Source organism: Lonchura striata, chromosome 1A (genome assembly GCF_050655825.1).
Source record: "Lonchura striata isolate lonStrDom1 chromosome 1A, ASM5065582v1, whole genome shotgun sequence".
NCBI classification, from domain to species: Eukaryota; Metazoa; Chordata; class Aves; order Passeriformes; family Estrildidae; genus Lonchura; species Lonchura striata.
In genome coordinates this window covers 19362920-19388921 of record NC_140741.1, presented here as the reverse complement: position 1 = coordinate 19388921, position 26002 = coordinate 19362920, and the positions used below count along the sequence as shown (strand labels likewise).

Below are 26002 nucleotides of genomic sequence, written 5' to 3'. Positions count from 1 at the left end.
AGAGTGTGACTTCAGAAGCCAGGTTTTTCCATAGGCACACTGCTATTTTCACTATATAGACAAGCGCAAAATGTGAAGGATAGCATCCTCTAAATGAAACCAGAGCATCACACACCTCTGCCAGTTCCACTTACTTTGTTCTGGAGAACCCACTTTCAAAATTAACCCAAAGCTTGCAATTGACTTGTGAAGAGGAAATTATCGCAAACAACAAATCTGAAACTTGAGTTAGAAGATAAGTTCTTTAATCAAGTGTTTCAAATATTCTGTCTTAGATCAATATTAAATTGCTAGTTGGAGGTAGAGAATTACTCCATTACCTCTTTTAGAAGTGCAGAAAATTGCTTTAATTTGTCAGTGGGAAAGGGAGAGAAGTTTTCAGCCTTCATCGATAGACATCAATACAGTTTCACTATAAACCTCTCTTCAAACACCTCCACAAGTAATCTTACAGAAACAAAAAATTATTTTTTTCTGTTGCAAGAAAAATAAAATGCACTTAAAGATTGCCAATAACTAGGGTTTTGTACAGAAATCTACTTTCTCTTAATTGAAAAAACTTATTTTGCTTTCTTAACTAGTCAGCATTATTCAGTATAAAATTGCTTTTTCTTTTTTTTTAATTTGATTTAAGTGTGTTTGATGAAACGAAGGACAACTGAATGGCGGAATTCCTCTGTTCCAAGCTCAGTGTAATGCTCACATGGGAAAACAACAACCTGCCATTAATGTACGTGTCCTAGATTGCAAGGCAAGATGTATGCAATTGCAATTTGTTAGAGGTGTGGCAGATATCTTCTCTTAATTGGGCAGTTTTCTCTTCTGTTAATGGGCTATTGAATCTCACTGCATGGCTGATGAAAGTTACAGCATCCCATTGTGAATGGTCCGCCCAGAGGGAGGAGCCAAGCATTCCTACCTGGATATAATCTGAGATATGGAACACCAGCACAGCTTTTCCTGCACTGGATTTCCCAGAGGAACAGCTGCCTCTTATACTGCATCTTCAGAGGAAGACTACACCCTTTTCTACAGGGTCACTGCTTCAACAGAACCACACTGACACTCCAGGAGGACTGCAGCCAAAATTCCCAATTGGACAGCTGCTAACACCCTGACTAATAGGGTGTCAGGTTGTATTCTCACTGTCAGTGTTGTTTTGGATCACTGCATTGTTTATTTTATCTTTTTATTTTCTTTCCTAATAAAGAACTGTTATTCCTGCTCCCATATTTTTGCCTGAAAGCCCCCCTTTAACTTCAAGTTTATAAGAATTCGGAGGAGAGGGGTCTAAATTTTTTTTTTTTTTTCATTTCAGGGGAGGCTCCTGCCTTCCTTAGCAGACACCTGTCTTTCCAAACCAAGACAATGTGCCTGGACAATGAGGGAGAAGGTCTACAAAGGCAAATGGAGGGATGAAAAAATACAACCACAAAGCAAAGCAGATCTTCACAGGAATCAGTGAAAGCTTGTAGCTTGATCTCAAGTGTCCTGCAGATGGTGGCAGCCCTGAATCAAACCATCAGCATTACACAGAAGAGCTCTGCTCAGCTTTGCAGGAAAGTTGAATTCTGGATCCCTTGCTCAGCAGAGGTAGAGACCTCTTTACCAAGACAGTGTTAACTTTTGAAGGAACCATTATTCCTTCCTCCTCAGCCAGGGAATAAACCAATTTTTGTACAATGGAGACTCTTTCAAAGGGGGAAGAAAGGGTTATGCATGAGCACTCAGGAGGAAGAAGTCCCAACACTCAGGTGCAATAACCACCCAGCAGCAGAGAGAGATACAGTTAGCCAGAAGTTAATTCAGACATTCATTACCCTAGCCCAGAAAAATGGCACAATAAATCTTTGCAAGTAAAGCAACTGGCTTTTCTAAATGCATTCTTTCCCCTCCCTCACTATCATTCCCAAAGCCCCTCTTGCCTTTCCATCTCAGTTCTCAAGCCATTTTCCACAGCACTGAATGTGCACAGTACTGGACACCAGGAGCAAACATGATCTGGTACAATCAGTGAACTGTGCTGGATACAGCTCATCTAAAAACAACAGCAGATACACCACAGCATCACATGTGATGAGAACTGTCTTTCCTTATGGATTAGAGAAAGGAATCCAGAAATCCTGAAATACCTTCAGTGCTTAAGAACAAGATTGGCCATTATGTCACAAACCATTATGTCATGAAGATTTTCAAGCTTAAAATTCAACAGTTCCTGCAAGAACCCACTTACCAGCTATCCCAGGAGCCTGACACTGACATTTTACACCTGTTCTGTTTCCTGCTGCTTTTGTAAAAGAAATCCATGTATCTCATAACTTCCAGGAAAATTTTAAAAAATTCTCCAAGTCCAACACCTCAGATAGCCAGGCTAGGTAGAAAACAGAGACGTGCCTCCTCCCACCAGCATGTCAGACTGAAACAGGGAAATCTAAAGCAGGAGGAAGAAAAGAGGTAATATCATCAAAGGCTAATTCCTGGAAGAAAAACGTTGCTGGTGAGCTGATCAGTATGAGTCTGCTGAAATGATGTATGGCAAGGTGGGGAGGGCATGTGTGTGCACACATGCACACAAGCGTCAGCCCCTTCCTTGGAAGTGGATTAGGTGGCAGATGGTGTCAGAACCCGAGCTGCTGGCAAGAGCAGAGTTCACACTGCCCTGCTCTCCTGCACATAGAGATGAAAGCAGCAAAGACAAGCCATTAAGAAAAGGCTGATAAATAGCTGACAATCAGCTTTGTCACTGGCAGCGGGTAGAACGACATCCCATCCCTTCCCTTCCTCACTTCTCCCTCCAGAGCCCTTACAGGCAAAATCCTCTCCGAAATGGAGACAAAAGAGGAAACAAACGTGTGTGTGCAATCTCCCAGCATGAGAAATACCAGAGGCTCACTTTTTCACAGAGAAACTAGAACCTGCTATTACCAACCCAAATATCACAGCCCAGGACAGAGACTGGGGGAAGCAGAAGAAGCTTAAGATCTATTAAAAGCAAAGTGAGTAGGGGAGAAAGAAAAAAAAAAAAAAAAAAAGAACAACCAGAAAAAAAGGAAGAAAAAATGCACTGCCCTTGATTGCCAACACAATGAAAATAAATGAGGGAAATCATGCTTGGGAGGAGCATACCAGCTGAAAGCAGACACAATGACTTTGTGCAGGCACCCCTGTTATTACTAATTATTACAGATAATAAGGGTTTTCAAGCTGAGCAAAGGGATTTTTTTCAATTCCTAAAACCTCATTCTCTGTGTCCTGTCACCTACCTCCCCCTTTTTTCTCTGGCCTTTGAGCACCTGCTTTACATAGCTTTCCTTGTATTATCATTAGCTTCATGGATAATTGATAGCTGTGCTCGTCCAGCTGATGCTAAGAAAAGAACGACAAGGTGGTTTGACACACACTTACTATAAATAGACACACAACATGGCCAGCGTTTGCCAACATCTGATGATGCCTTCTCTCCTGGGTACTAAAGTTAGCTGTTTCTCAAAGTCAGAAAAGAAAAGGAAAGCAAGGTAAAATACCTTCAATTAATTTTGCAGAAATTGAATGGATAAAAATAAGAGTGGGACTTTATGGCTTTATATTTTTATGAAATGCTAAAAAAACTCACTTTACTAAACCTTTGGTGCAGTTTGCAAAGCAGAGTTCAAAAGCTTTTTTTTTTTGTTTTGTTTTGTTTTTTTTGTTGTTGTTGTTTTTTTTTGTTTTGCAACAACTGTGACACTCCAAATATTTAGCTGCTGATGGGGTCTTGGTCAATAGGGCTGAAAGGGGTCACGAGCAGATCCCTGCTGAGTACAGCATGTGGGAGCAGGAGGGAGGATGACACAAACCTCTCAGCTGCACTAAGCACAGGTAGCTCTGCAAAGCCCAAGTGCTCATGCTCCAAGGGTGAAGGCTGTCAGTCCTGAGTGCAGGCAATCACAGCTGCCTCTGCATGGCTGGCAGCAGGCTCAGGCTGCCTCAGGCACTGACTCAGCAGCAAAGCCTCAAGACTCATCTCTGCTTGGTTCTGGACAACCTGCTGACCTATCCTGCACCAGACATGCCAGAAGAGGGCTTCCAGCTGGAAAAACCTGAGTCTAGGTTGGCCCAGCACCAAAGGAGGTATGATAGTCCATGCAGTTCCCCTTTGGTCAACACCTGCTTGCTGTTGACCCTCCCCAGAGCCCCTTTCCAGTGCTGCAGTACAGAAATTACCTTTGCATGATTCACCCAGACTTTTGGCAGGTTCACCCCCATGCCCAGCTCACCCCACTTCCCAACCCTGACTCTCAGTGCATTTTCTCCTCCTTTGACAAAAAGCTACCCCAACATGGTGTAGGCTCCAAAACCACCCACTCCCAAGTTGGAGCAGATGTTTATCTCTTTTTGTCATATTTATTGTATCCATGTGGATTTTGCAGATCAAGTTGATTTTTTTCCCCTAACATAAAATTTTTATTTTGGGAAACTCTTAGTGCCTTCCATCTACAAACAGTAATATAGGCTTAGTTCTCACTCACTAAGCTTCACCAGCACAAATAAGGCAAGGAGCAATTTAAAATTTTTCCTTCTGAGGAAAGCAGCTGCAGGGAAGTATTTGCCCCAGCACATGCCAAGGTATTGGCACTGCTTTTGTCCTTGCAGTAGCCACCTCCCATTTCAGAGCTGATGAACTCATAGATGCCTTCAGGACTCTCTCATTTTCTTTCTGAAAGCCACTTTAGACTGCAGGACAACATCAGCATGAAAATACACAACTCTTTGTCTTAATCCTCAATCAAATACCAAAATAGAAAAAATCTGGCACCATGTATTATCACACACAGACAGTGTCCAGTCACGACACAACAGCAGTATCTCAGACCTCAGGGAAGGGAAAAAAGAAGAGAACCTAAGCCAAGACTCCATGCAGCTCTGTGACAGGCAGCCTGCACACAGCAAGAACAGTGGTACAAAGCCACACAACTTTGAGGAGTGGGAGGAGGACTTTTTCTTAAAAAAGCTCCAGTAATCTGCATAAGGTGGAGGCTTCATCGACTTGTAGCTCGAAGCTACCAAGAAAAGCTGCATTAGGAGCAGAAGGAAAAAAAAACCCTTTCCTTTTAAAAAATTGCTTACCTAGTCAGTGCAGGAGGGCAAACACCCTATGGATGACACAAAGAATAAAAGCATTCAAACAGTTTGTCCTCTCGGCCAAAAAAGTACCCACTAAAATGGAAGCTTTAAATACTTAATGCCCAAAACAAACAAACAAATTTACCCACAAGACTGCTGGCTCAACACAAACCAGCAGCACTCACAATAAAGTTGATAGAGGTTTTACATTAGCCGTACCAATACCAGCTGGGGACAGATAAAACTCACTCACAGAAGAAAAGATGCAGGTTCCCTTTACAGTAGCAGAAAGACAGGGATCAGATGGAGAATGACTGACCTTTCCCATCTTTGTTACACTTGGCACAAAGCAGTTAACATCACCAAAAGTGTGGGAGACAATTTAGCAGGGATCAGTGCTTGGAGTCTCAATAGATTATGAGACTATTTTGAGATTGTGTAAGAGAACAAATTAACCTTCTTTCTAAATCTTGGCTTACTTTAATAGATGTGGCTATCAAACTAGAAATAACATATTGCATTCCTTTAATTTCTGTACTGATTGACCTCCTTACAACAAATATCCACAATTTGAGCACTGGCACTATTAACCACATGGTCAAACCCTCAGCTATTTGACTGGTGTCTTGTTCACACACTTGTAACTAAAGGAATCATCACCCCAAGACCAGCAATGCCTTTCCCGCAAACTCAGGTTAGCAGGAACCTTGGAGATTTTCCCACCTTTCCTTACAACAGATGGCCCTGTGTATTTCCCCAAGATCACCTCAGTATTTTCACTACCAAATTCCCACTCCAGCAGGGACCCAGGAAGCTGGCAATGTCTGACATCTCACATGATGACTCCTTGCAGCACAGGAGCGTTTTACAAATACTGTGCTGGAGGGCTTGATTTTATTACAGGGATATGAGTTCCTTAAAAATTTAGGTACAAGAAAATTTTGACATTTTTTCCCCCTATAAATCCAGACTTTTCAATTATGGTTACCTGTAATTACAGAAACAGTACTCAATGATCAGCATAATCCCATCCAATTCCTTATTGCTCCCCACTTATTTTTTTGGTTTTACATGTCTAATGTTTTTCCCCTACACTTCCAAAAATTACAGAAGAGTTGGGTTTTTTTGACAGGCACACAAGCCTACACCCCTTCACCCCTCACACAGGCAGAAAAGCATTTTTCTGTACATTAGCCAAAGATGTGATTGATTTCCACCTATGTTCAGCCTACCACTGAAATTCTGCATTTCAGATGCAATTTTAATATAGCAACCTATTTTACTTCAAGGTGGGCTGAACACTCAGAAGTTGCTACTAATGGAGAAGTCTAGTGTAGAGTATACAGAGGAAACAGGAGTGGAAAGTTTCCAGATGAAAGGAAAAAGTCATTTCCCAATGAAAACTTAAGTCAGAGGAGTGATGCTCATGATGTTGACAATTGCAGAAGGAAATCTAATCGGAGATCAAGAGAGGCAAGGTGAGATATCAGCTAGGCTGAAACTAAGCCTAGGAAAGTGAAGCCTTGCTTAGAAACATCATCATGCTATTATTAAACTCCACACAGACAGCTCAGCCTAACAGATTCTGTCTTCCTGAGGATCCCTGAGGCCTCACCCCATCCACCACTTAGTGTGTTGACTCAATCTTTGACTGTAAATGAAAAATTTATAAAAGGCCTGGTAGGGAGAGTGGTTGAATGGCTGCAACCCCCTCTAGAACAATTCCTTCATGGTGCTTACAAATCAGAGCGTGTGTTTGGCACTTCCCTCTCTCTGACAGAGTTCAGCCACAAATGAGTGCCTGGGGTAGGTATCCCAGCTTCCCCTAAAACGCTGTTTTGCAGGCAGACCAGAACAAGGGAGAAACTGTGTGCCGCAGGCAACGCTCATGAATTCATTCAGAGCACAAGATACTTGGAAGTCTGGCTTAGAAGTTGTAGCATTTCTAAGCACATCTCTTGCTGCAAGAACAACTCTTGCAGATTTACAGGAGAATCTCATGCAGCCTCCTGTTTTTTTGTCACTCCTGGCTGGGCACTCTAAGTTAACAGGAATTTCCCTATAACTCTGACTGTCACAATTTGTCATGGCTGTTCCAGGGCAGAGCAGATATGCAAAAGAATTGCAGCAGCCTCCCTTTAAATATAGTTCAGGCATTGATCACAGGACAATTTTGAGCATTATTTGCACTATTTCATCTGTCACCCACTCAAGATACACAGACCACCTCTGATTCTTGAGGACAGCATTAGCTCCTACCACTAAAATAAAATTTTTATTACAGAAGTTGTTCAAATATATGCACACTACCCAGTGCTACATACACTAAGGGTATTCTCTGAACAGCAGGAAAGTATTAGAAACTGGAATTAAACTGTGTCCTCACCCTAAATTTATGTAGCACATGTATAGTCAGAGGCAGCATGAACACATTTTTGTTAGGTCATCTAGGCAGTCATACCCTGTAGCTGTGGAGATTTCATTTCCTTTGGCAAAGGTTGGCCACTTCCATCAGGGAGATCAGAGGAAACAAAAATAAGCTTACATGGGAGCTCACAGGAACATGTGTATCTGAGAAGCTTCTGAAGGTGCTGTGTCTGCAAAGTAACACACTGTCACCCCTGGGGATTCTTTCTTTTTTTGCCCTTCTCCTTGTATTTTCTCAGTTTTTTGTTGTTGTTTGTTTTATAGCTCTATTTTTTTTCCTGAAGTTTTTGTTGTCCACTGCTCTCTCCATCATCCCCTGCACTTCTCCCCTTTAAAATTAATGCTCTCTCTCTCAAATACTTTGCTTTCCCTAGGTAATAGAACATTTTCTCCTCCTTTCCCTGCTCTCACCTTTTAGATCCATCCCCCACACCTCTCTAATTCAGTATCCTCGTTACACTTATGTTCTCTGCTTGCCTTCCTTCTCCCACCTTCCCCATTTAATCTCCTCCCTCCCATTGCCTTACAAATCTGTACCTTCCTTGCCCCGTTCATTTTCTCCACTAACCATTCCTCCCTTCCCCTTTTATCTGGCTCAGTTCCCACTCCCCCACTTCATTCCTACCCACACAGCATCCATTGTGCCTTTCTCCTCCTGCCCCAGTTTCAAACCTCCTCATCATATTTCATTTTCCTGAATTCTATTCAGGTTCTCATATCAGCCTATCTCCCTTCATCATGTTACTTCCTATTTCCCACCTCCTAAATTTTTCCTTCCCCATCCACCCTCTCCATTTATAACAATAGTGGGATCATTGCTCTTATTAACAGCTATGACCTATTAAAATTTTGGGCATACATATTTCTGATCAGAACTAAAGCCCCTTCATCCTCCTGTGCTATTTGTCTGTCTGTAAGCCCCACACACGTCTCACTCCTGCTACATGCAGTCTTCTGTCACAAACAGTGCAAATGCTCTCCTAATATGGAATGATTTCATTCTAGGATAGCCCACGTTCATGGAACTGTATCACACAGCTCAAACAGCAGCTCTTTCTGGTGGGACAAGTTCACAACTTGCTATTTACTCCATGAGATTAGCCTAATTTCAGATTTCACCTGCAGACTGACTTGCAAACTCTCTCTCTCTTACCCTTGCCAGCACAAGCTGGTACATGTCTGTGTACACAGCCCAGGATGAGCAGGGAACACTTCCCTGTGTTCACCTCTCAGCAGTAACACGAGCTCTAATGAAAGCTATGCCAACCACCAGATGCCAAAGGACAAACACAATTCTTTCTCAATGTGAGGTGTAGGGGATTTTTTAGTAGACAGAGGGGCATGATTATAATAAGTTATAAAAAAGGAAAAAAAAAAGCAAGTGAGATCAACTGACAAAACCCAATTAAGAAAATCACTCAATCAAATCAACCTCCCAGGGTTGGGTTTGATCAGGGGACTGTTCAGTAGGACCTTCAATAAAAACAACTGAGGTTGTAAAAAGATGGTTCTTCTCTGTACTGTGCCAATGTAAACAGAAGCTATACTTAACCTCCTTCATCCTCCCCTTACTCCCAGATTCAAATGACTACATGATTTGGCATTTCAAATCCAAATGGGAAAACCACAATGCCTGGTGAGAGATGTTGTTCTCAGTAAGAGGTCTGGCATCAAGCAGAGAACAAATACAAGCACCCAAGCTGTTGGAGCTACTACAGCACTGGAGAAAATAATATTTTTTTAAAAGAGCCAAACAAAACTGAAATTTTAAAGATTTCTGCTGCTTGTACATACATTTGTTGAAATGGCAGTGCCTGAAAGCCAGAGAAGAAATTTGCTCCACAACCTTTTTCACATCTAGGAGAAGGAATGTGGCTCCTATGGCCTTGCAGAATAGGGAACAGAGTGAGATACCATATCCACAAACCTTAATTTGTATCCCTTGTGCACTTTCCACTCAGCTTCTAATGTCCCTCCATCATCTGCCATCTCCCACTCCTCTCCTTCAGACAGGGAACATGACAGGACTGTCAAAAAGGCTACTTCTGTTGACTTTAAGGCCTTGCTCAACTAACATGGAGAACATGTCCTCTGCCTCTGGTGCTGAGGACATTTTCATACATAAATGTTGTTCTTCAGAAAATAAGCTGAGAATGCTGCTGCAGCTGGGTAAAGGTCTTTCTAATCCAAAATGTTAGAACTTTGGGCTTAACCATTCCATCATTCCCCCCTCGCCTCCCCAAATCCTTGAGGTGCTTCTGCTGGTAGCTAGGTGCCATAGGAACCCTAATCTTTGTGTTTTGCTTGTTAAATAAACTAGCATCAAAATTCTCCTTTATGGCTGCTCTGTCCTTCTCCTCCCTTTACCCCTCCTCCTTCTCTGAAAAAGAGATGAAAAAGATACTGTGTTTGATAATCATCCTTTCCTCCTCTCTTCCTTTCTCCACAGGTCCTATGAGCTTTCCAAGTCCAATATCCATAATTTGGCAGAAGTAGCCACTGGCATGCAGAGGGATGCATTAGGCCTGACTGTTCTCTGGATTTGTCCAGAGAGAAATCAGAAGCAAGGCAGAGAGCACCATGATAATGCAGCTTCAGAACCATGCTATGATAACAGAGACATCTAATCCCAGCTATTTGAGATGAAACTTTCCAACACTTCCCATGACAACCCCCCTCTCCTACAGTCTACATTATCAGCCTTGTCCTACCTTGCTATATATCAGCAATGCAATCTTAATGCCATTAGTAAGGGAACAGCCCTGAAAAGGTGTTTCAGAGATGAAAGCTGAAAACAGAAAACAAAAGAAGCTATATTTATGAGAAACACCAAAAAGACAAGATGTTTGCAGTGGCCTAGAGCTTTTTAAATGAAGTAAGATTTTTCCAGACCAGAGATCTAGGCCAGAATTATGTAGGTCACAAGCAAACCTTGTTTCATATGGTCTTAATCCAATGCTTAGAAGTTGATAACTCCCACTCGGAGACACCTTTTTTTTTTTTCTTAATGTGTTTTCTTGTAACAGAGACAAAAAAACTAGTGGCAAGAGAAGAAGGAATAAAGCCACATGGTTTTGTGTGCATGTCTAATTGTCTAACCATGCTTTCCATCCCGGGAGGAATATATATACGTATATATGCTAAATGCAGAGATTCTGAAGTTGTTCTTCCCCTCATCATTTTTAGTACAATAAATACCATTCAGAGAAAGTAATGCTATCTTACTCATTTGCATGGAAGTAAATATCTAGAAACTTAATAGTTTCAAGATGGAAAATAAAAGGCAGAAGGGGATCTTCAAGAGGCCGAATTCCTACTGCACTCAACACCAAAGCAGGTTAGCAAGTGAGGACTTTATTTACCTGAAATTAATAACTAGCTAATCCTTCACCCACACCACAACAAAATATCCTTACACTATAGAGGAAGCATCAGTTTCAGGATCATTTGGGCATACCCAGGGATCTGCAGCAGCTGTTCACTGGCCTATGAATCATGGTTCCCATGGAAGACTTTGCATTGCTCAGCCTGCCTCCAGTGGATAAAAGCACAATTCTGAAAGCAGTTGGACTACTGATTTCTAGCTAATTCAAGGCTTGGGCTGATCTGAGTTTAGCTGAAAGACCCAGCAGATATGGCAAATAATTGCTATGGCAAATTGCTGGAGAAACACTTGCTCTTACAGTGTGGTTTACAATTAGTTGTCCTATTGCTGTGCTTTGCACAGGTCCCCTGCTTGTCTAGCACACATGCATGCTTTTATATCTATTTATCAAGAATGCAGCTAGGCTTCTCCCCCCTTCTCAGAAATTTACCTTCTTAAATTAGTAACCCTAAATTTTAAGTGCAAAGTTCAGGCATAATTCAGATGAAGCTTAATATGTGCAACTTGGCTATCATTACCCCCACTAGTCTGTATTCTGCCAAGCTATAATCTTTTATGATCTGGATCCTTCTGACATGCCCATTACTTCTTACTCCTTACAAGAGTGCTGGAAACAGCACTCAAGCAGCCATCTCTGGGAATATTTATGTATGTATGCTCAGGCCCACAAGTACAAAGAAGAGACAAGTGAATAAAACAACACTAAGTTGAGCTAAGGTTCACTCATTCTGGATGAAGGTGTTGCAAATTCCTACTTTAAATGAATCTGCCCTGTGACAGAATTCTCTTTTCTCTGATAAACATGGTCCTTATTCTTCAGGAAAGCCATTTTTAAATTCAACCTAAGTTTTCTCTCTCCCTCTACTTTGCTTTTTTCATTTCTCTGTGGGGGCTGCTTTTTTTGAAGAGGTGTACATGAGAATCCCAAGGGGCTTTGCTACCCCCTTTTATATAAAGTATATTCTGGGCTGTCAGAGTGCACAGATCAGCAGTAAAGCATTGTGGGGACTATTTCTTCTTCAATCCCCATGAGTATCCTACCTCCAGTTTTGCTCAGAGATTCATAGCTCAACAACCTTAGAAAAATATTCAGTTGAAACTATTTCAACTGAAGTCTCCTTTGGGTTTGTACCTGAACTAGGAAGAAGTGGTCTAGGGGCCAAAGGGAAAATTGTCCAAGATTTATTCATTAAGTTAACCATTTGCCATTTACTTGAGATTAGACATCCAATCCCTCAGAAGGTTTGCATGCTCCATTTTCACAAGCTCCACGAGATAAACACTGCAAAGAAATAGGTGGGCTCTGCAAAGAGCTCAAAGGCTTCTCCACAAGAGTTTGGCACAGCAGTTTTCATTCCTTTCCCCACCACAGTTCAGCCCATGCAAAATTTCCAGTGTCCTCCTCAGTTTATGAATCCCTGCTTCACTAAGACTTCTCTGCCACCACCCCCTCTCACACAGTGACTCAGACTTATTAAGATAACTTCTCTTTTTCTAGCTCCTCACCTCCAACACACTCAATGCATTAAGGCACACACTCCTGCACATATTTGAAATCCTCACCCAACCACCCTCTCTCATCCAACTTTCCTCCTACTGTTCTTGCACTCCCCCATCCTGGGATGACAGAGACAGTCAAAACCCACCCAAATTAGTTCAACTTTTTACTTGCACTTCTGGCTTCTTTCAAGCTTATTTTGAGCTGGTACTTGAAGACAGCAGGACAAGAAGGTCAAAGGTAGCTCTCCTCTTCCACCAGCACAGCCTTTGGTCATGCACAGAAGATCATTCATGACCAGACATGTGGAGGGGAGAGGCCTTAGTGCTGCAGTGCAGCTCAGTGCATGTGCTGCACAGGGGTCTGGCTCTGACCCACACGCTGTGTGCAGACCACAGCCATGGTGTGCCATGGACTGGTTTAAGAACCTACTGATTCCTTTGAATAGTGACATCTTGTCCCATGCAAGAAGAGGAATTTGTATATCACCCTGCTTTAAGATGTTTAGGGCAACAAAATCTTCTCATCATGTTCTAGCACCATCAGGTAGCTTAATTTCCCACCAGGCTATGGGTGCTCTGTAGGTGTTTGAGTGGTCACTGGGCATAAAGCAGGAGGCTGAGGCAAGACACAAAAGGATCCCTTCCAGCCCCTGGGTCAGCAGAGGAAGGACCACAAGCTGCAGAGCAACACTGGCACTGCAGGGGAAAGAAGGCTCTTGCTAAAGCTGAGGATTTGCTCAGATTGACACTTCTGCTGCTGTACAGAGCTCTGCACATTCGCTCATGCTCGCTTTTGTTCCTTTTCCATAACCAGCAACAGGTGGGGAGGAGTGGGATGTACATGCAGAAGGAGGATGCAGTGGGAGCAGAGAACATGTTCCTGACATTCGGGGAGATGTGTAGGGAAAGCTGTCTGCCTGGAGCAGAAAGGGACTGGGAAAGGCAAGGGGCCTGCTGAGCCGTGGGTCGCTGAGGTAGGAGCAGGGACAGACTTCTAATTCTGGCAGCATCAGGTGGGAGTTGGGAAAATGGCTGAGGAGAAGGTTGAAGCACAAGGAGTGCATAGATCAGATTAAATGAGGGAATCTGCATCCTTTGTACCAAATGTAGATGCTCTTAAAATAGTCTTCTGTCACACTTGTGTACTGATTAAGAAACAGTGCCCATTTCTGAAGCATAATTCTGTGTGCCTTCATTTCATATCCACTGGCAAAATGCAGGAAACACCTGGAGCTAAGCAAATGGCTGTGCAACAGTTTTTTGCTGTTTCCCTGATCCATGCAAGTGTAGTTCACGTGCATCACTTCTACTACATTACATTCTTCCCTGACCAAAGACTTCCAAGTCTAACTTATTTGGGATGTGCATAACCAAGTGACCCTGCTGAAGATCCACAAGGAAAATTAAACTGTGGCTCATCTCAGGTAAAAGACTCCTCTAATTTCACTGCAACCCTTCCAGCCACCTTCTCCCACAGAACAGGTTTCTGATTTGCCCTGCACTAGTCTGCTTTCTGGATAACAGGCGTTGGATTCATTTTGTTCCTCACTCAGAGGCCAGGCACACAGCATTTATCTTCTGTGTCCAAATTTGCAGCATAAGCCTCATACATGAAACACCAAAGGGAAACAGAGCTAGTGAGAAGAGACATCAGAGAAAGGTTGCCCTCTTCACTTTTCCAGGATTTCTATTTTTATTGGGTTGAATTTTAAGCACTCTGGAAAGTGCTGAACTACTTTACCTAAAAAGATGTTTAATCACTTTAATTCTGAGTCTGGATAACTGGACAAAAGAACCACACATTTGCTGTTCAGAGAATAACTGAGACATCAGCAGTAACAAAGAGGCAGTACATGATCCAAGACACCTCATCTTTGAGAATGAAGGTACCACTCCCATGAGAGAAGGACATATAATATCTGGACACAAACTAACCTAGGCTTCTGTGATGAGCTGCCAATAAGTGCTTCAGCTCCTGTTAATTATGGTGGTATTTCTACAATGATGAGATGACTTCTCTGTGGAGAAGAGCTCTCATCAGGAAATTGGTTCTATTGCAATTAACATCTTTGAATATCCAAATTTAACATCCTCCTTGAGCCTTCTCCCTTATTTCAGGAAGTTTGTGATCAATCCAATCCTGAAATAGAGCTGGAGATCTGGGATTCGGGGAAAGGGGAGGAGTTCTGTGTTTGGGGGCAGGAGGGTTAAGTACACCACAGATTCAAAATCAGCTGGTTGATGTCTCCAGCAGCATTTCATCCCCATATGCATAATTTCCAAGAAAGCTGTTATCATCATCACCACTATTTAGAGTCAGAATAGGTGACACATCCATTTCCTTGCCTCAGCTCTATCTTCAGGTTCAGCTGTAGAGCAGAGTCTGAGACACAGCAAGCCTAAAGACACAAACATCCTCTCCTGAAACAATTAATACAGTGTGTTATGGAACACACCTTTCCTCTTCCCCTCCTTCAAAACAGAAATCATCAGCTTTCACTGTCACTCCATTAGACCCCAGCTACTGCAGCTCTTCAGAGAGCTGAGGTAATGTAAATAGATGCCAAAGGAGAAAACAAAGGAAACAAAAAACCCTCCTGCTGATCTTGCTCCGGACCACACTGCATCTGAAACACCCAGTACTTCAGCAGCAGCTCTGCCACAACTCAACTCACAGGAAGAGGGCAAATTAATATTTCTGATGTACAACCTTTCACGGGTAAAGGAAAACAGGTTTTCTATTCTCAGCACACATGAAGAAAAGCATGTAGGCCTAGCCACCAAAATTTTCCTCATCTAGTACCACAACAAGAAATTTGAATAGTAGATACACTCACTTTATAGCACTATAAACAACTGGGGAAAAGCAGCCATACACAGGAAGGGTTTACCAAAAATTTCACTGCTAGCTGGCTATTAAATTTTAAACATCTATTCACAGACAATACTATCAGAAGATTAAAGTTTAGGGCTCAAAATTCATAACCATTAAATAAAATTTTTCTTTCTTAATATCAAAAAAAAAAAAAACAGGTTACTTTTGTTGTATCATATTCAGTTATATAAAATCTGATTTCCTTCTAGATAGCATTAGACCCTCCCCAGCTTGCAAAATGTAAACACTGAGTGCTTGCATAGTTATCTGGGCAAATCACTATGACTAAGAAAAATTGTATTAGATTCAACAAAATTGAAATAAAATGTAGCACCACTTTATGTTCTACAATGCCATCTCTTGTCAAAAAATGACAAAAAAGACAAAAATGAATCAATGAAACTTGAGAAATAAGTACAATAGATGCAAAATTAAGGTGCAGAATCTTGGACTACAGCTACAGCAGCTCCCATAGTTATCTATACCTGTTTCATAATCAAGAAAATATGCCTCAAAATCATATTTGGACAATGAAACCCAGGGTAGCCAAAGAAGAAATCACAGGGAGTCACTCTGTGTGTTCCAACAGATACCAAATTAGACATGAGATGAGCAGAAAACTGAACAAATCAATCCTACAGCCTTTCATACTGAGTCCATCATTGTTGTCAATGAGGGATGCTGTTGAGACAGAAACAGGAAAATACTTGGATAAATGCCTGATGAATGAAGTCTAAGACTTACAATAAGAGAAGTAGAAACTAGAGAGCTCATGGGTTAGAAAACCACTGCACAGCATGAGGGCTCACAGCTGAGAAAACAGAGCAGAGGGGTTTGCAATGCCCAGTGCCTTCTGCAGGGCTGCCTCTTTCAAAGGCGCAAGTGAAGCTATAAACCAAGTAAGACTGATGAAGATCTACATACAATATTATGATTCATTAGGAAAAGCTAGGAACTAATAATTTGGGTTCCCTTTTCCCAAATTACTCTGAATTTAATACAGTCTGTACAGAGGCTGTTGCTAACACATCATCCTGTCTTCCAAACCACTGCATTCACACCGAGAAGCATCTTGACCATGAAGAGTTACAAATACAATTGAGGGGTTCTGAAGCTACTAATTTTACAGCTCTCAAAGCCAGGGTAATTTCAACAAAAGAAGGAGGATAATAGGAAAGCTAACTCTTGAGGATCCCATAAGAATTGCACTCACTGGAAACCAAGGTGAGGGATAACCAGTAGGGATGGGAGCTCAGTCTATCCCCTTAGGTAACCAAAGGGACAGGCACTGAGGAGAGGTTTCCTGAGTGGCCTGGCATCCTGAAGGTGGCCCAGCTTTCTGTGCCTGCTGCCAGCAGGTTGGCAGCAGAGCCAACATCACGCAGAACATCACACCCCAACTGCAGGAAGAATGAAAGCTGCACAAATCAGGAGCACTAAGCAAAGCTTGTTCTGAGGGCAGGTCAAATTTCAGTCCTCTTACCCTTCACATAACCCCTCTAAAATTCTAGCACTTCAAGGCATGAATTCACAAGAAGTTATTAAAAGCACATCATTTAGAGTCTGCAAAGTCCTCTGTCACACCCCAGTACTTCAAGTGTTCCACAACATACATCTAAAGCCACTTGGTTCTTGGTGACATTTCAGGAGAAAATTCCTCCTCAGCTCTCACTCAAACTGCCATGGCAGAAACGAACAGGGTGAGCCCTTTAAAGAGCCCTTTTGTTTCTTTGCTCACTATTGTACATACACAAACATGTTGACACACATTCTGCAGCTAACATGGATCACATAGATGGCCCACAGAGATACAGACACACATGACAGCCTGGAGCACACAGATATATGTGCAACAACCTGCACCACACATATTTTATGTGCACTAGCACACGTTAAATCTTCCAACCTTCGTGTGTTCCAAGGGTGCTTGTCTTTCCACCGATCCCACATTCCTGAGAAGCTCTGCTGGCTCCTGCCCCCAGCACCCCGTGTCTGACTTTCTTGTCAACTTCAGGAGATGCCCAGCATGAAGATAGAAAGCACTAGATCCAGGGAGGCTTGAGGAGTACCCTGTACTGCTCTAGGGCAGCCAAGTGAAAAAAAAATGAGGTGGAGAAGGAGGGAAGAGGTGGCTCCTGAGAGGTCACTGGAACAACTGTCATATGAGTAGGTTTCAGTTCCCTTCCCATTTTTTATATTTAGGTGAAAACATGAGTAGCTACTTATAAAATACGAGGCGGGGGGGGAAAGCCCCACCTCCTTGGTTTATATTTTTCCATGGAGGACCTGACAATGTTTGAACATCATGACAGCAAGTAAAAGCAGATTTAGCAAAACTCATGCAATTTCCAGATCCTGCTGAAATTTTACTTCAAATCTATGGATGAGCAATGAGAGTTAGAGCAGTAAATAAGGAATCCCTTGCTTTTGCTTCAAGCAGATAACCACTGTGGCTTTCTAACATCTCTGAGTGCTGTAGCCTTTCATAACAAGCAACAAAGCCAGGCAGAGCACATAATAACCCTTACCTTGTGATGAAGTATAATACATTACCACCGTTTGCTCGTTCATCTTTATCCATGAGTAAGAAGTAGCTACTGTGTTCTTCTAATAAACATTTTGTCTGGCTACAAGCAAAGCTCTTAAAGTCAGAGTGGATTCATGAATAAATTTACTTTGTTTACAGTGCACAGCAATAGTCCATGCCATGCTAATAGCAACTCTTACGCTTTTTGTCAATATGTTCTTTTTACAGGGAACTTGGAGAGCTTTTTAGCTGGTTCATTTGCTATTTTGTGTCACACATCATCTGCTCTTCTCTGCTGGTGTTTTCCAGCTTTACAGCTGAACATTATCCCTTTGGGCTGATCATCCTCTTTTCAAAAAGGTAATGCTTTGAAATACAGGAAGAAGATATAACAAATCCAGAGAGGAAAAACCTTTCATAAATGTCTGCCAACTCTTCAATCTTTCCATTCTCTAAATGCTCCTTTCCCCTTAACACCTGCTACCCTATTACCAAAATGGCTGAGCTTCAGTGCACACATAGAGTCTCCTCCCCAAAAAGTGGTCACAGCATCCCACCTTCTGCAGCTCCCCTGGCTTCACCAGCCAAGGGCAGTAACAGCCTCCACTGCCTCAAGTCCAGCTCCAAAGGCCTCCAAGCCAGCTCAGACAGAGAAGTTCAGCCTCTCTTCTCCCCTGGAATCCCATCACCCACATGTTCCTGGCACTGGTGCCTAGAAAATCAAGTGACTTACTGACCTGGGTTTGCATCCCTGATTTTCACTTTGAATAACTGCTTCCATAAATGGGGACGCTGGGCATGATACTCCCAAAGAAGACACTTGAATTTAGTATGAGCTCATCACTTGTGCTACTTTTAACACTTTGTGATCATTTCTGCATAGAGATAAGTAAAACTCCCATCTTCTCTCTCAGGGACAGAGACTCTTCTGAAATATTTCCATTCAGCATTTTTTCCAATCATATTTTAAACGTTTTTCTTAAAACCAAAGCTGACTCATCTGCTAAAACAAGATAGTCTAACTCATATTTAACACTTCTATCTCCATGGCTCATTTTGGTCACCAACTGGCTTAGACTTTTCTTTGTGCTACATGTAAGGGGAAAGAAAAGAGAAAAATGTACTTGAAACATCCATTCAGTTCCAAACTATCGACAAATGCTCAGGATAAATCTGCAGAGAAAGGAAAATTGTTTCAGCACCTAGAGACCTATTACAAATTAGAACAGAAATGAAATTTTTCAGCAAGAGACAGATTTGTTCTTTCATGTTCCCAGATTCAGATGAAAAGGGGGCTCTGTTCAAGAGATATTTGGCTAGAGGGTTTTCTTTTTTTCATTTGCCATCATCAAAAATCTCATAAGACTGAAAAACAGCACTTCAGAAATTAAATAAAAAGACAGAAATGATTTCCCATTTACACGTATCTTGCAGTGAAATTTATTGCTTAATATTTCTAAAATATCTAAAAAGGGGACCCCTAAAAATTGAGGCCCAGATTTAGGTGAGATATAAACTGTTACTGCGTCACCCATGGGAAGTCCCCATTTCAAACAAGGACAGCATCAACATCCTATTTAGAGCCATGAAACCCTGATCCATAGAAGGCTCCACTGAGGTGGATCCAATTAAACCACCTGCAGCAATTTTCCAGAAGAATCAAAAAAGCTGGAGAGCAGATCTTATGGAAATTAATGGGATCTGGGGTGTTGTTTGCCTCTAGCTTTCTTTCAAAGACCTCCAGGTTAGCCTGAGAGCCTGGTCTTCTCTCTGATATGGAGATCACTAATAAAGACAAAACAATGTTTTCACCCATTCCAGTAACTTTTAAGTGGCAGAGGACTTCAGTCCCAGCTGAAGTGAAATACACTCGCAGTCTAGAATTTAAGAAGTTGTTATGAGGTTTGGGTAGGGACTTTTAAAAATCTTCTGATTCATTAGGACAAAGATAAAATTCTGGGGGAGAAGAAAGAACAGATTTTGACATAGCAAATGGAAACAGGTTTAAATGTCAGAAGGTGGAACAGGCTTAGTTATGGCTGTGTTTTGGAAAGCAGCAGGGAGCTCAAGACTTCTATATAAACACATAATTGAAGCATTCTGGCTCATAATTCTTGCCTAGGTATTAACAGACAGAGAAATTCCCCTTGCTTCATGTACTTCTTCTGTGCCCTGGCAGATGTTAGCATCCAGACCCACTGCTCCCACACGCTTTTCAGTATTTAATGCTTCCTGAGATCACCAGAACTGCACTTTCCAGGAACACTTTTGCAGCCCAGGCAGGACCAGTCTCTAGAAAACCCTCAGCCTAGGGGCAGAAAGTGCTGCTGGTGTCCATCCCTGCAGCATCTGAACTCTGCAAGGGCAAGATGACTTTGAGAACAGTTGTGCTAGCCTAGAGATGTACTTCACACCCTGTTTGAAAGGAGGGACAGCCCTATCTTGTTCCTCACCCACAGAGAGGCAGATCATAAGCTCTGCTGTCACAAGGGGCACCTCCACCACCAGCCCCAGCAGCACAGCAGGCACACAGAGGAGATCCAGCCTGTTCTGCAGCGTGAGGTACCAAAGGTCCAATTCCTCATATGCCTCCACCATTTGTCAGCTGCATGTGATCACTCATGAATAATGTTCTCCTGCCCAGCTCAGGGCACAGAGTTGTGCCCTCTCACTGACCATGTGTCATACACACAGTCCAAGACACAACAGTGTTATTTCAGTGCTTTATAGCACAGGAGTTAGAACAGAACACTTTTCCTTCCAGCTGTACACTTTGCCTTTGCTGTAACCAAGGAGGAAGGAACCTGGTGCAGCCTGTTGAAAACAAACAGAATGCCTCTGATTTTACAGAGTAGCACTTGGGATTTAAGGGAGAAAACCACATCTGAGAGGAAGCTAGGGCAGTGCTTTCTCCCAGATTCACCCCTCTGAGCTACCACCAGGTCCCCATCACTATACTGGTCCCTGAAAAAATATCAAGGCACTGAGCTGAGGTGTTCCCAGGGCAGTCAGAGCCCCACATCTCTATGTGGGGAAGGGAGGAGCTTGCAGACTGCTGGATAGGTATAGATGGAAAAAATAACCAAGTAGTTCCTTGGGCATTATATTCTCAAATTGCCTGAATCTTCACATCTGGTGATGGGCACACCTTCTCCATCTGGAGGTAATGATAAAATTGTTTATGCTCTCTTAGCCATTCCTCAAGGAATTACTGTTGTGATTTAGTAAGAGACTCAACTAGATGATCTATTTCAGAAAAGAACCACCAAGGTCCAGACAGCAGAGGCGTTTAGCTCCCCATGAAAGCCCAAATTATAGAGGTCTGTGCTGGCACGAGCCATCTGCCCTGCTCTGGGCTCATCATGCCACTCGGCCCCTCATCCTGCCACTTACTGCTCCAGGACTTGGGAGCACAGAACTCCCCAGCCTGCCTTCACAGCCCAGAGCAGCCATGCTTCTACTCTAATAGTCCTACTGACAGACAACACAGAGAATAAAAATTTCAGTTGCCTTGAAGATGCAAAATAGAGCTTAAGGACTAACTAGAAAATTAGATAACAGAATGTAAAAGCAGGCACACAGGATGAAAAACATAGCTAGAACCAGTGGATAAACAGATAATGGGGAACACAGGGCTTTTGTGGCAAAGTTATGCAACAAGAAATAGCAGCACATGCCCTAAGAGGACTTCAAGGCAAAGTCATCACAATACTGGGGCTCTCAGTGAATACAACCACCAGAGACCCCTTTAGATTATCCTTCAGAACCATAAGAGGACTTCCAGTAAGAGGCATCAAAATTAATTCTAGGAAAATTGATGTTCACGTATTAGCTAGGAAATATGTTACAATTAATATGATCAATCATGGTGGAATAAACACCATGTCACAACACACATCAGTTAGGGGAAAAATCCTCCAGATGTGTCCAACACTGATAAAAAATGCCTGTTTTCTAATATTTCCAATTGTGTTAAAATTTTTGTTCTCAAGCTGATTTCAGTATCACTAGCTAGAGTACAGCTCATGGTAGTTATAAACTGCTCTTCCCAAAGTATTGCAAAACAGCAGGGTTGGATCCTTGGCCAGCAAATCCTTTACCTGGGGGCACAAGGGCAGATTGAGTTAAAATGCTGTACACTGGGTTGCTACATCCAGGAGGAATGAAAGTCAAAGACTTTGGGAGAGACGACATAAGTGAAAGGAGAATGCAGCAGTCAGAGAAAGAGCATCCAAACCTACTGGCACTATACCCACAGAAATCCCTTATAATTGTGGTAAAACCTTCAGCCTGGCTAAAAATCAGATAAAGCATCTTAGGTGCCCCAAGCTCATGTGTCCCTGAGCAGGTATTCTGAAAGGACTGTTTCACCTCTACAAATGACTGAAAAATTCAAAGTTTAACCTTTACTCTTGAATTTCATCTCCTATGGTAAGGGAACAGCCTGTCCTCTGCCACCCCAGTGAAGTTGCAGGGATTAATGTATGCCTGTACAGGATTTTGAAGTCTGCTTTATATATACAGAGTGTGTCATTATACTCTAAAACTGCTTCAGAGAGAAGCTTGTGCTCAGCATGCTGCAGCCAAGAGTAGGGCCAGACACCCAACCTCATGTGCAGCAGCACCCCAAGGCAGGAGGCAATCCCAGCAGGAATACATCACAGCAACACCTGGCATAAAAGTCCCTGTCTGCAAGCCAGAGCATCCTGGAAAGGATTCCCATGCACTTCAATAATGGATGCAAGAGCAGCTTTGCTCCAACACTCAGCAACACCAACCAAACTGTGCTGTTTTTGCACCACTCCAAAAGTCACAGCAAAGACCAACATCATGGCAATAAGCAAGAGAGCTGGATCCCCAGAAAAGTTCAGGTGCCCTGTGTTTCCCCTCCCATGCAGGCAAAGTCAGTCAGTCCTGTCTAGCTCAGAATAGAGGCAACAAGAGCCAGGAGGAGACAGACAGAAAGAGTCAAGCCAATGTAACAAGAGCAAGAGAGACAGCAAAGCACTGACACCACACACAAGCCCTCAGGTAGTTTCTTGCCACGAGCCCATCCCCAAGCGCTACTCACACGACTTTTCCATCCCTGTCATGTGTTAATAATTCTTGTTGATGGCCCTCCTGCTCACACCTGGCTGCCAGAGTGGGTCAGGGCAGGCAAAGGCAGCAAGACCTGCAGAGCCACACGGAGCCTGCCCGGCTCCAAGGGAACATGCAAGACAAAGCAGCCAGCACAGACATTCCTGCTGCAGAAACAACTCAGAATTTTTCAAACCACATATAATCAGCAGCATGGAAAGTGTGTGTGAACCAGCCATTTAATGCAGTATTTCGGATCCTGGCGGCTTGGGCACAAGAACCCTGTCTGCTTGATTTGTTCTCTGTTAAGTAGCCTTCCCAGCTTTTATAGCATGGGCAAAAGCTTAGATGATCTATACTGAAGTATGCTAGTTCCAGGAATCCTGATTCTCTGGACAAAACCTATTCCAAACACACAAGCTACTAAAATTTGGAGCATCCTCACAAGTGAATATATTAATTTCCATCAATATTCATTTACCTTTTACATATCATAATTATTTTCCAAACTAACTACAGTGGAACATTAACCCCAAGTACACATAGTTTTTCATGTTTAAATACACCAAAAAAAGATGCAGAGAAATAAAAAACTGTGGAGCTTCACACCTGGAAAAGACCACATGAGACAGGAGATCTGTTGCTCATTCTAGCATTTCTCTGCATGGATGAGATTTCCTTTACTGTGCAGCATCCTAACAGACCTCAGAAACTTACAGCAATATCCTTTTGGAAGCATAATAAGTCCTTCAGTGCATATTTACTTTCATGCAGCCCATCATTCTTTATTTGGAGCTATATTTTTATGCACAAAACAGTAGCTTTCAGAGGAGGCAGGAGTTATTAAAAAGTTCATCTGTTCCAGCTGCTTAATCTTTACTTAAAGTCATCATTAATCCTTTTTTATGACACCATAATTGTCCCTATGGCAACCAATTATGATGTCACAAACAAGATTAGAATTTTAGATAGGGAAACGGAATTAGCTTCTCTGCCATTTGTTTAGGTCCTTAGTGGCTGTCACGCCTGATCAAATCACTGCCCAATGAGTTCAAGAACTCTGCTCAATATCCCACCAATACAGGGCAAGGCAGACAGGAAACACAGGCAGTGGCACGTGCCCAGTGAAGGATGGAACTTTGCAGTGCACAGACACTCCCTTTCCAGCCCCTCCAGGTCACATTCTCAGCTCCTGGAGCAAGAAATCCTTGGCAGCCCCGGTGACATTGTGGGTACTCTGTAGTCAGACTTGTTATGAATGCAATTCATTTTCCTATAAAAGCCTAATCCTTCTTTGGATTCTACTGAATATTCCCTTCAATGATTTGCTGCAGCAGTGAAGTCCCTATTAGATACACACAAAACAATCATGTATAGCAAGTAAAGAAAAAGCCCCTGAGCTCACTTATTTCATCATTATTTCTTCTACTTATAAAGCAATAGCCACAGTCTGTCATCTCTCTTCCTGCAGAATAATCACAAACACACTTGGAATGACTGAAGCGATTTACCCTTCTTCAGTCCTTTTTCATTTCTTCTCTAGCTTTTCAGGCTTCCAAATCAAAGGAAGAAAAGACTAAAACTAATAAGGAGGTCAAATGTCAGCCACCCAGGTACCATTCACCACATCATCAACAGCTGGAGGTGTCACATATTCACAATAAAGATGATTTGTCCTCATTCATTCCCCCCTGCAGTTTTTGTTTATGCCATTCTGGTGAAGTAAATGAATTAGAGTAACAGCAAATGTTAAGCTGAGAGCAAAGCTCATCAAAAAAGGGACTGTCCCATGGAATAACATCAGGACTTGCACAGAGGCACCTGCCCCTAACACAAGCTCCTTTCAGCAGCCAGGGCTGGCTTTGAACCATTAAAGAACAATCCTGAGAGACCAGCAGTCATGGGCAATCCGTGCATTTTACTTTCCAGGCAATCTACTGTAGCTCACAGAAAACACAACAAACATGTCCCCCTAGATATATACACCCTAGAGAGGCAAGAGATTTGCTCTCATGTCCTGCACCAGGACCAAATCACAGAACAAGTGGCATTGCCAGCTGCCCTTGCAGCTGGCAATGCAGTTCATTCTCAAGATGCAGTTCACAGCAAGCAAAATGGCAACATCTCTATTTGGCTGTAGATGTAGAGATATTGCAGCACTTTATAAAACTGACATACTTGCCAGCATCCACTAAAAAAAGGCACCACCTCCACTTCAAAGCAGATTTATATCTTGCAAAAAAAAAAAAAAACAAAACAAAAAAAAAAAAACAGCAACAACAACAAAATTAAAAAAAAACCTTTTTGCAAGAAAAAATTTATGTTTTGCCCTTTTTTTAAAATTTGGAAGCATTTGTCAAACACTAACAAGGATATACATCTATTCATCCTGTTTGTAGAAAGGGTCTTTCCATGGACTGCCTGCAGTCAATAGAGATGGGCTCTTCCAGAAGGCAGTTTGGAGCCAGAATTATGTTGGCAGAATGGTCCTCTGGAGAAGACTCTCACATGCTAACAGCCATTGAGTAGGGGCAGTCTCCCCCGCCTGAAACTATTCTTCAGAAATAATTCCTCCTCCCCTCATACTGACTTTTTCACACATACCAGTACTCACAATTTTTCCAGAGCCAGCAGGGCATGACACCAACCACTAAGATGTGCATGTGGGGACTGATTCATCACAGCAGAGCCATTAGAAGGAAATGCATTAGTCTTAATGGCAAGAACTGCACATTCACATGGTCTCTTCCCAAGAAAGTTCTTAAATCCAGTGGGAGACATATGTCTGGAACAGCAAAACCAGCACAAGCAGACACTGTTCTGTGGCTGACAATTCAGCAACCCCTCGTCCAGACATAATTTACTATAACAAACTCTGCCTTGCTAATTCACCTCTCTCTTGTATTTGCTGCCAGGCTGCAGTTACCAACACCATTTAGTCTTACCCTCCTTCCTTTTCTGCTGCCCAGACCAGTTGGAGGGGAGCTCCTCAGTCCAGAGAGCCAAATCTCATGGAAATTTGACCAGTACAAAATTCTCACCCCGTCATCCTCCTGCCAAGATCCAGCACCCTGGTGCCCCCTCCCTGAGAGAGGGTTACTGCTGA

The 26002-nt window shown here is 42.5% G+C and overlaps 1 protein-coding gene across 9 annotated transcripts in view; it reads right to left on the bottom strand.

Annotated features, from left to right (window-relative positions):
- DGKI (diacylglycerol kinase iota) overlaps positions 1-26002 on the bottom strand; it is a 203213-nt gene that overhangs the window by 163453 nt on the left and 13758 nt on the right. Inside the window, exon 1 of one of the 9 annotated variants that reach the window (XM_085568622.1) lies at positions 2234-2450. The exons of the other annotated variants lie outside the window; for them this stretch is intronic. Within the exon in view, the coding sequence (XP_085424748.1) occupies positions 2234-2316 (83 nt within the window). The 5' untranslated portion in view covers positions 2317-2450. Of the gene's footprint in view, positions 1-2233; positions 2451-26002 lie in introns of those variants that run through there. 9 annotated transcript variants of the gene reach the window in all.